Source organism: Heloderma suspectum, chromosome 3 (assembly GCF_057233095.1).
Source record: "Heloderma suspectum isolate Gila_16-S chromosome 3, 16-S_ref, whole genome shotgun sequence".
Classification (NCBI taxonomy): domain Eukaryota; kingdom Metazoa; phylum Chordata; class Lepidosauria; order Squamata; family Helodermatidae; genus Heloderma; species Heloderma suspectum.
Window position 1 is genome coordinate 5,323,553 of NC_139460.1, and position 11,448 is coordinate 5,335,000.

The 11,448-nt window shown below is 47.6% G+C and overlaps 1 protein-coding gene across 2 annotated transcripts in view; it reads left to right on the top strand.

Annotated features, from left to right (window-relative positions):
- Positions 1 to 2,658: 2,658 nt before the first annotated feature.
- RNF169 (ring finger protein 169) overlaps positions 2,659 to 11,448 on the top strand; it is a 32,406-nt gene continuing 23,616 nt past the window's right edge. Inside the window, exons 1-2 of one of the 2 annotated variants that reach the window (XM_084842335.1) lie at positions 2,659 to 3,034; positions 11,011 to 11,087. In XM_084842335.1, the coding sequence (XP_084698461.1) occupies positions 2,665 to 3,034; positions 11,011 to 11,087 (447 nt within the window). In that variant the 5' untranslated portion in view covers positions 2,659 to 2,664. The remainder of the gene's footprint in view (positions 3,035 to 11,010; positions 11,088 to 11,448) is intronic. The other variant, XM_084842336.1, reaches the window with a different exon arrangement.

Below are 11,448 nucleotides of genomic sequence, written 5' to 3' on the forward strand. Positions count from 1 at the left end.
GGAGATTGCAGAGAGAAGTTGAGTGAATTCTTTGTGTCTGTCTTCATAACAGCAGATGTAGGACAGATTCCTGGGCTTGAGCTGACATTTTCAGAAAGGGAGTACGAGGAACTACGGGCGCAATCCTATACATATTTAGACAGAAGAAAAGTCCTACAACTCCCAGCATTTTACTAAGAACGAGAGGAGGCAGAGATCTGGTCCAACATGATTTTATTCTGCAGAATAAGGCAATCTTTGGGGCTAGTGTACCAACAAAGACGGCAATCAAGTAGTGTGATCCAGAAGCTTATATACAAAAAGTCTTTGGGGGCTGTCTTACGCTTGCGCTCTATACATCTCTTTGTCTAGCTGAGAAGGAGACAGGAAACAAGCAACGCCTTTCACATACTCAGGCACGTGCAGAGGGAGGTAGCAGAGAGATAGTCATGTACTCTTGCATCCTACATTCTCGAGTCTCTGATAAGGCACTATATCTTTGCTAGCATGGCAGTTTCATACAGAGGTAGAACACACACAAAAATCTAACTACATAGAACAGCTTAAGCTAAGCTAAATATATTAAAGCTGAAATTTCTATAACAAGAGGAGAGGGGCTTCTTCCCACCAAGCTTTTATCCTGTTATTGAGATTGCTCACTTACAGAAGTTTGTGGGTCCTTTTCATAACATTGGCAACCTCCAGGGCACATCCAGAAGTATTTCCTGATTATTCCATCTTAAAAAGATCAGGAAATAATGAATTATCTATTTAAATTGGATTGTTATTCTATTAAAACAGCCACTAGATGGCGCAGTTTCATTGATCTCTATGGAACCTTGAAATTTAAAAATGTCCCCTCTCAGCAATCACGTGGTCACTGTCTGGCCACTGTAACCGCGGAAAGGCTTCGCAATGGGAGGACGGCGGGTTTTTTCTTTAGTGTAAAGGCAGCCATAGTCTTCTTAGGGGATGATAACCAGTTAAACAACAAAAAGCAGAGAGTAGGAATGGACACTTCTCACAATGGAGCAGTGTAAACAGTGTGGTCCCCTAAGGATCTGTATTGGGACTGGTATGGTTTAACTTTTTCAGAAATGATCTGGACTTATGGGTGAGCAGTGAACAGTGTTCAGCAAATTTTTTGGGGAGGTTAAAACCAAAAGGTGCTCTCCAAACTGAGGGAATGGGCATTAAAATAGCAAATGTACTTCAGCACAAGCAAGTGTAAAGCAATGCATAAAAATCCTAAGTTTACATGTACGCTAATGGTGTCTGAGCTGGCGGCGTCTGGCTACGACAGAGATCTTGAGCTTGGGTGGATAGCTCAATGAAAACATTGGCCCAGTGTGCAGCAGCTGTGAAACTGAAAAGGCAAATTCTGTGTGGTAAAGCATTGACGATAAAACTGCCAATATCGCCATGCCTATACACTCAGAAATCTGTAGTGTCGCCACCCTTGGAAAACTAATCACCACACCTCAAAAAGAATATTGTAGAGCTGGAAAGGGTGCAGAAAACAGAAACCAAAATGATCAAGGGGCTGGGGCAACTCCCCTGCGAGGAAAGGTTACAACATTTGGAGCTCCTTAGCTTAGAAAAATGGCAAGTAAAGGGCGTGTGTGTATACAATTGTGCATGGTGTGGAGAAACTTCTCCTTCTCTCATAATACTAGAGCCCAATGGGGTCCTCCCATGAAGGTGAGCGGTGGGAGATTCAGGACAGAGTTAAAGTACGGAATTCACTACCACAGAATGTAGTGATGGCCACCAGCTTGGATGGCTTTAAAAGGGAGTAGACAAAGTCATGGAGGATAAGGCTACCAATGGTTACTAGTCCTCATGGCTATATATTACTTCCAGCATTGGAGGCAGGATGCTTACGTGCACCAGTTGCTGGGGTGGTGTTGCACTCATTGAGGCAGCTGGTTGGCCGCTGTGTGAACAGAATGCTGGACTGGATTTGTCCCTTCGGAGTCATCCCGCTCGGCTCTTCTTATGTTCTTATACACATAAATTATTGCGCACACGCATATACACATAACCCAGAACCTATATTCATGGGATACCTTTATTAGGCCAATCAAAAGATTTTGTGGGGTGATCCTTTAGTCGGCCTAATATAAAGGTATTACGTGGGTTTTGAAAGTTTGGTTAAGGCCAACCCCGCTACACTCATGTTTCCAGTCAGTTTTTATGCATATCCCCATCAACGCAGCTCTCTAACGTGAGGAGAAAGCGAGAAAAATAAATAGGGGGAACAGAGGGAGAGGGAGCTGTGGTTGCTCAGTCGTGCCCGACTCTTCGGGGCCCCGTGGACCGCAGCACGCCAGGCCTTCCTGTCCTCTGCTCTCTCCCGGAGTGTGCTCAAGTCCATATCCATTGCATCGGTGATGCTATCCAGCCATCTCATCCTCTGCCGCCCCCTTCTCCTTTGGCCTTCAGTCCTTCCCAGCATCAGGGTCTTTCCAGACCGTTTTCCCTTCGCATTAGGTGGCCCAAATATTTCAGCCTCAGGAAAGGCAGGCGCCTCACAGCCCACACCTCTGCCTGGGGGCGGCCTGCCCTCCTCCTTTTATAGGGGCAAGGCAGGGGGCGGGGCCTGAGAGAGACGCGGGCCGGTCCCAACCGTCGTTCCGTGGCTCGCGCGCGCGTTACCGGCTAACAGAGGGCGGAGGGCGCCTCATGAATATGCACGAGGTGGGCGCGGCCGGCGCTGGGGTTGTTTCCCTCCCCTCACGCCGAGAGAAAATGGCGGCGGCGGCGGCGCTCGGCGGCGTCCGGGCCGCAGGGTCGGTGGCGGCGCCGCTGCTGCGACGAGGCCGGGGCAGGCGGCGGCGGCGGCCGTCGTGCCAGGGCGGGCCCGAAGAGAAAGAGGCGCCGTCGTCGTCGTCGGGCGAGCCCCGGTGCCGGGGCTCATGCCCGCCGGAGGGCCCCGGCCGCCTGCTCTGCCGCAGCCGCCTAAACAGCCTCTCCCGGCGCCAGCAGCCGCCGCCAGCTCTGCCCGCTTCGGGAGGGGAGCCGCCGCCGCCGCCGCCCGCCCAGGCAGAACGAGGTGCGGCGCCGTGCTGGGTGTGACACGTATCGTGTGAACGTGAGAGCACGAGAGAGACGCACGCCGCTCGCGCCCGATTCCGCCCTCGTCCCGCGCGCGCGCGCGGCATGTGCGTCTGCAGGGGGCTCGAGCACGGGGCGGGCGACCCCGCGACGCCTGCGTGCGTGTGTGTGTCTCCGTGGGTAGCGAGTGGGCTGCGTTATGACAGGCGTCGAGCGCGCGCGAAAACGCCTCGGCGGAGCGGCGGCCGTCGGGATGCGCGCGCGTGTCGGGCGCCGAGCGAGGCCCTCCTCCCTTGCGTGTGCAGAAGCGAAGCGGGCGGGGAAGCGTGTTGATTGGCTGCGTCCTCCCCGGGGCTGTCGCTCGCGCGGGCCAGGACTACATGAGCCGGGCCGACCCGGCCCGGGCCTTTTTGGCTGTCGCCTGGAGTGGACTCTGTGTGGGGTAGCCCCATTGAATTGGATGGGACTGATATTTGAGTATATACATGCATAGGGTTGGACTGCGTACGTGTGAGTGGTATTTATTTATTTATTACATTTATATCCCGCCTTTTATATTTATATTCCTCCTTAAGGAACCCAAGGCAGCTTACACAATCCTCCTCTCCATTTTATCCTCACAACAACAACCCTGCGAGGTGGGTTGGGCTGAGAGTCTGTGACTGGCCCAAAGTCACCCGGTGAGCTTCCATGGCTGAGCGGGGACTAGAACCCGGATCTCCTGACTCCCAGTCCAGCACTCTCGCCACTACACCACGCTGGCTCTCTACACCACGCTGGCTCCATGCCATGCCTTAGGGCAGCCTTGCCCAACCAGGCACCCTCCAGATGTTTTGGACTTCCCCATCAGCCCTGCCATCATGATCAGTGGTCAGGAGTGTTGGGAATTGTAGTTAAAAATATCTGGAGGGCACCAGCCTGGGAGAGGCTGCCTTAGGGCAATGGAGCATGATGTGTGTGTTTGGCAGCGTGTGTGTTTGTGCTAGCCATCCACCATGTAGGTGACACCAAGCAGGTATTTTGGTCACCTACATCAGCTGTCTCAGGATGACAAGAGGCATATATGTTCGTATTGCTGAGTGTGATTGACTGATGTACTCAAACTTAAAATACTCCAAGTGGCGTCCAAAAAAGAATAATCTTAAAATACAAGAAATGTATAAATACAAACTCAATAAAATCAGTAGCTTACCACGGGACCACATACTTTGCATTCTTAACTGCACTCTCAAAACTGCAGTAGGAATGTGACAAACAGGAACACAGGAAGCTGCCTTCATAGCGAGTCAGACCATTGGTCCACCTAACTCAATATTGTCTATTCTACACTGACTGGTGGTTGTTGTTCAGTCGTTCAGTCGTGTCCGACTCTTGTGACCCCATGGACCAGAGCACGCCAGGCCTTCCTGTCCTCCGCTCTCTCCCGGAGCGTGCTCAAGTTCATATTCATTGCATCGGTGATGCTATCTAGCCATCTCATCCTCTGCCGTCCCCTTCTCCTTTTGCCTTCAGTCTTTCCCAGCATCAGGGTCTTTTCCAGAGAGTTTTCTCTTCGCATTAGGTGGCCAAAATATTTGAGCTTCAGCTTCAGTCTCTGTCCTTCCAATGAGCACTCAGGGTTGATTTCCTTTAGGATGGACTGATTTGACCCCCTTGCAGTCCAGGGGACTCGTAAGAGTCTTCTCCAGCACCATGGTTCGAAAGCACCGATTCTTCGGCGCTCAGCCTTCCTTATAGTCCAGCTCTCACAGCCATATGTTGCTACTGGGAAAACCTTAGCTTTGATTATGCGGACCTTTGTCGGCAAGGTGATGTCTCTGCTTCTTACTATGCTGTCTAGGTGTGCCATAGCTTTCCTCCCAAGGAGCAAGCGTCTTTTAATTTCATGGCTACAGTCACCATCTGCGGTGATCTTGTAGCCCAAGAAAATAAAGACTGTCACTGCTTCCATTTCTTCCCCTTCTATATGCCAGGAAGTGATGGGGCCAGATGCCATGGTCTTAGTTTTTTTAATGTTGAGTTTCAAACCAGCTTTTGCACTCTCCACTTTCACCCTCAACAAGAGGCTCTTTAGCTCCTCTTCGCTTTCTGCCATAAGGGTGGTATCATCTGCATATCTGAGGTTGTTGATAATTCTCCTGGCAATCTTAATTCCGACCTGTGATTCATCCAACCTGCCGTTTCTCATGATGTACTCTGCATATAAATTAAATAAGCAGGGCGACAATATGCAGCCTTGTTGTACTCCTTTCCCAATTTTGAACCAGTCAGTCGTTCCATGTCCAGTTATTACTGTTGCTTCTTGACCCTGGTACAGGTTTCTCAGGAGACAGGTAAGGTGGTGTGGTACTCCCATCTCTTTAAGAAATTGCCACAGTTGGTTGTGATCCACACAATCAGAGGCTTTAGTGTAGTCAGTGAAGCAGAAATAGACGTTTTTCTGGAATTCTCTTGCTTTCTCCATGATCCAGCAAATGTTGGCGATTTGATCTCTAGTTCCTCTGCCTCTTTGAAACCCAGCTTGTACTTCCGGTAGTTCTCGGTTCGCATACTGCTGAAGCCTAGCTTGTAGGATTTTGAGCATCACCTTGCTGGCATGTGAGATGAGCGCAATTGTACGGTAGTTTGAACACTGTTTGGCATTGCCCTTCTTTGGAATTGGAATGTAAACTGACCTTTTCCAGTCTTGTGGCCACCGTTGAGTGTTCCAAATGTGTTGGCATATTGAGTGCAGCACTTTAACAACATCATCTTTTAGGATCATAAATAGCTCAGCTGGAATACTGTCATCTCCGCTAGCTTTGTTGTTAGTAATGCTTCCTGAGGCCCACTTGACTTCACTCTCGAGGATGTCCGGCTCAAGTTCAGTGACTGCACTATCATGGCTATCAAGGACATTCAGATCTTTCCTGTATAGTTCTTCTGTGTATTCTTTCCACCTCTGCTTAATCTCATCAGCTTCTGTTAGGTCCCTGCCTTCTTTGTCCTTTATCATGTCCGTCTTTGCACAAAACATTCCCTTGAGATCTCCGATTTTCTTGAAGAGATCTCTAGTCTTTCCCATTCTATTGTTTTCCCGGTCCATCTAGTGCAGCATCTGTTCACACAGTGGCCAACCAGCTGTCAACGGGAAACCCACAAGGAGGACATGAGTGCCACAGCACCCTCCTGCCCATGTTCTACAGCAACTGGTGTACAAAGGCATACTGCCTCTGATACTGGAGGTAGCACAGAGCCATCAGGACTAGTAGCCATTGATAGTCTTCTCCTCCAGGTTCCTGAGGCCTCCTTGCGTTCATTCCCCTTGCGTAAAGAATGCAAGGGTAGGGCTGTTTAGGTCTCTTAATTTGTGATAGTAGTGACAATTAACTTAATACAAGGGGTTGGATCAAGGTTTAGTCATGCTTACGGTGGACCCATTGAAATCAGTGGGACTTAAGTTAGCCATGGCTAATTTAAATCCCATTGTTTCATTTGGTCTACTCGAAGTGTGCCTTAATCTGGATCCAACCCCTGGCTGGCTGTGAGTCAAGTGACATCTTGAGTGTGAATGTGGGAGGCATGCCAAACAATTTAAATCCCATTGTTTCAGTTGGTCTACTCAAAGTGTGCCTTAATCTGGATCCAACCCCTGTTTGGCTGTGAGTCAAATTACATCTTGAGTGTGAATGTGGGAGGCATGCTTTGATTTATGCTGATAGTTTCAAGCTAATTGGGGGCTGGGGACACACACAAGAACAGAATGTTGGAGCATTTTAAAGGTTAATGAAAATATTGTGTCAACAGATGCAAAGAGAAATGGGAAACATGTCTGTACAGTTTTTCTACATGCAAAGGTGGTAAGTGTTATAGTGGGTGTGACAATCATATTAGAAAGAGCCATCTGTATCACTAATTGTGTGTGGTACTAAAGTATAATTAGTATGACATGTCACCTACTACTATAGGAGGTGGTGATCATAAGAGAACAAGAGGTCAGGTGTGTAATGATGCCCAAATCACAATTCCCTAACTTTACTACCTGTTCTCAGCTAATTCTGTGGAATGACTACCACTTTGTATTTTTGTACTGTAAATCATTAATAATGAGTTGCAGTTGTATAGAAACACAACCTTTTTTTATAACCCTGGTTGTATATACATGGATGCTTCAAGTTTATTTGGAGGTAACTGATATATATTGCATGATGCTGAATGTGTCCCTAAATATACATTGCTGTAATGTGGGGCTTGGTATATGTGAGTGTATTTGAGTGTAGATGTACCTTCTAACGTGCTCTGCGGGTATTTGGCTCTTAAAATGTCTGGGGGAATAAAAAGTTCTGGTGCAGAAAGTTCAATCATCAAGGTGCTAGGCAAACCTCTGGGGAGGGGATTCCAGAGACAGGGTCCCACCACTGAAAAGGTCTTCTCTGTTATAGCCACCCACCTTCCCTCATTTGGCAGGGGCACCTGGAGGAGGGCCTGGCACGATGACTTTAGTTTTTGGATAGGTAAACTAAATCAATTTTATTGCCAAACTAGGTGTATGTTGGAAGATCTTGGATAGGGAACTTAGATCACCATTGGATTCTAAAAAGCAGCAGGAGTGGGTACAATATAGGAAACGTAATAGATAAAATAAATATTTCGGAGGGCTATGTTTTGGGCAGAGAGGAATGCTTAATCCTTTACCTGCCGCTTTCCCCCTTTTGCAGCCAATGCTCTCAGACTTGTATTTGCCATGACTGATAGAAGGAGCCCAGGGGATGCAGGGAGAAGCAGCAGATGGGGGAAGCCACTACTAATCCCCATACTTCTCTATACCACTTCTTAGATATTTGGTAGAGAACTGGGTTCCCAGACCTGCCAGATGCCTAGTTTGGACATTTATTCCTGGGCAGGGCTGAAGCATCGTTTTTCTTGAGCCCAGTACAGACTTGCAACATGGACCCCCTCCCACACACATACCACAATCCCCACGATTCGTATTTATAGGCAGACATGACAGTATTCTTGCGTGTGTGTGAGTGTGAACTACAGTTTTGCTCACATATTTTGGGCTTGTCAATCCTACCAGCAGTACTGGTTCCCACTGTCCCTGGGGTCAATGCCCCTGATGATTATGGTGCTTTGCCCCTCTTACCAGCTGTTCTTTCCTCTGAACTCTGGGACTGGTAGTTCTGAGAGAGAGGCTCAGTATGCACATAATAAGAAGCCACTGTGGCTGAACTTCCCCATGGGTTTTTTGTTGTGGCAGCATGTTGGGGTGGTTTGACGAGCCACCTGCAACCCTAAAACACCCATGGGTTCTGGGTGGCTTGCCAACCACGCCAACAAACCGCTCTTGCTGGGTTCGCACATAATGAGAAGTTACATCTATTTCAAAAAGTTTGTCCTACAAATTGGTCTTTAGCCGCTCCTTGACATCTAACCAAAATCTGGGACACATGGACTGAAGGAGAACTGTTGACAAAATGGAACTTCAGCGTTCCAGGCTGGCGTTCTTTGCACAGGAACGCAGGAAGCTGCTTCATACTGAGTCAGACCATTGGTCCATCTACCGCCGTATCGTCGATGCTGGCTGGCAGCAGCTCTCCAGAGTTTCAGGCAGGAATTTTTCCAGCCTTACCTGGAGATGCCGGGGATCGAAGCTGGGACCTTCTGCACGCAAAGCACACGCTCTGCCACTGAGCCATTCTTGCTGTTTAAATTCCGGAGGGGAGGGGGCAGAAATCACAGATTGATTCTGCAGGAGATGCAGCACTGAATAGTTCAAAATAGCGGTTGCAGACATTCCAACTGCAACATTCTACCATCAGTTTGCTTGGGAGGAGGGGGGTTGATCATGGAAGAAGAAACTAGAATGGAAAACAATTTCTGCTGTCGCATGCTTTAGGTTACTTTAGTTTGTAAGCATTGAGCTGTCTTGTCTTTCATCTTAAATGGGATTGTCAGAGTCAACTGAAATGGGAGGGGGGATATCAAGTTAGTACAAAACATGGTTTCAGATTAACTCAGACCAATCTGTCCCAAACATCTGGAATTATCTGCTTATTTCTCATATCTCTCACCTTTATTCCATGATAGAACTCGAGGCTGTATTCATGGTGTTCCCAGGGGGTCTCTCCTATCCAGGCGCTAGCCAGATTGACCTGCTAAGCTTTAGCAAGGTGGCTGCCTTATATATCTTTAGGCCCTCGCAATAACATTAAACTTCCTTAAAGAGGAACCTGGGATTTTGTTTTGTTAATCTGGGAAGGCAATCTTACCATGGGCCAGCAGTTATAGCAGGCTCTATGCAGCCCAGCAATGGGTCATTCGAGAGTGAGGTGTGCCATGGGGCCATACTGTTGTGCCTTATGACAATCTTGCACCAAGTCCACAAAAATTACTGGCCAGTCTCCCCACGTGTCATAATTAGTGGTCTTGCGCGTCGTTACCTGCAAATGAATCTTGCTCATCGCGGCTGGCTCACTTTCTAGATGCCTGCTTCACAGTGCTGTTGGTGTGGGCCTGTGTGCAGCCCCCCACTCCGGTGGACTTCGTGGTTAAAGTATCTCTTGGCCTGCACTGAAAAAAGGCAGCCAATCTGGGTGGAAAGTGAAGGAAGGTATGTTTTATCACAAAGGTGGATTATTGAGCAGGGGTGGTCTCCATCAAGCATACTGTCTTGCTCCCCCATCTCCAAGTGATGGAAAGTTTAGGGTGGGTGTGGTGTTGTAAGAAGAAGCGAGCATCTGTCTTTCTGCAAATTCTGTTTATCTTCAACCATTTATTTAGGGACGAAATTGTAAGCCTACCTCACCTAATCAAGCTATAACAATTTCCAGAGCAGTAGTCATGTCAGTCTATTGTAGCAAAACCATTCGAGAGTCTTTTGGCCCCTTAAAGTCTTGTTGTTTTTGCTGATCAATCTCAGTTGCCCCCACTGACCAGGGGGTGCACACCTAGCCTGCCTATCTGAACTTTGAATAGGCAGCTGACCAAGTTTCAGATGCTTCCTGATTGTCAGGATGTGATGCATGCAATGTGCATCATTAGTGACGGAGGTGTATTTTTATGAAAGCCTCTAACATCCCTTCTAGGCCCCACCCTTCTTGGCATATGCTAACTGAGGGCTTCCTAGGTCCCATCCTCTCATCACATCTGGCACTTGCCGAACTCTGAGGCTTCAGCAGTTGTGCCCTTAATTTATCCTAGGATTTTAAGAACATGTGAGTTGGTGAAAGGTGTCATGCTGATGCCAAGAAGGTGGGCAGTGACAGAGGCAAGTATCTGAGGCTAGGTTTTGAGGGAACATTCCTTTCAGCCTGCTTTTTCCTTCTTCGAGTTGCGTCCATGTGCTTCTTTTTGAAACTAAACATGCCCACGTCATCTTGAAATGGGTCCAGTGTACGGTAACTTGAACGCTGTTTGTGGAAAGTTTTCTTAAAGGTGGGTAGAGGGATTCCACAAATTCTGGATCTGCTATCCTGTCCCTTTTCAACTTCATATCAGTAAGTGATGTATGTTGATTGTTTTCTCTGCACAAGTGATGAGATAATCAGATGACTTTTGTCTTGAATGCCTTTGTAAGAATTCTCTGGTTTCAGAGAGTGACTTGCCCGGACATGTGTTTTGCAGAAGTGAGTGTGACTACTTCCAAAGCTGCTATTAGGCATTTTACTCCAAACCGCACAAGACCTGTTTACTCTATGTGCTAAAAGTACTTTGTTTTAAAGTTGTGTATGTAGGTGAAAGCTACCATTATCACACCTCTGATTTGTGGTTTGAATACTGCTTGAGAGACTAAGAGTTGCTTTGTAGGTTCCTTCTTTAGCATGCAACTGCCAAGTAGGTGCACCTCCCTGTGGTGGGTACCTGCATAGGAAAATATGTGTTCCTGATGGTTAGTAATAATGATTAGGAATTATCATACATAACTGCATTTCTGTAGTGCTTCTGTAAGTGTTTAAAGTGCTAAACTACTTTTTTCCCTTTCTTTGCCTGTAGACTTCATATTCAGAGCACCCATCACATTAAGCAAGCCTGGAGAGCTTCATGAGGAATATAAAAGCCAGCTGCGAAAGGTATACTGTAGCATACTGTGTTAAATCACTGCAACTTTGTCTTCTAGACCTATGGCTTTTGACATTTAAAGCAGTTGCTAATAGCAACTACTTCATGTACGCAGTGAATATAGGCCTCTGGGATGGAGCCCCTGTGTGTTCTGTGTAATACTGACTGACAGTGTTGAGAGCCAGTAGATGCATGCCTCTCTTCGTAATACTCCTTTCCTTTTCAAGGGTGTTTAGGCATGCTGTGGGCCCATGCAAGCCTGCTTTCTGTCTTTTATTCCTGAACCAGAAGCCGGTATTATACCAGGGTGTGAGAGATTCCAAGTTTCTGGGTCTCAGTAAATGGGATGGGTGGCTTCTAGGAATTCTACTT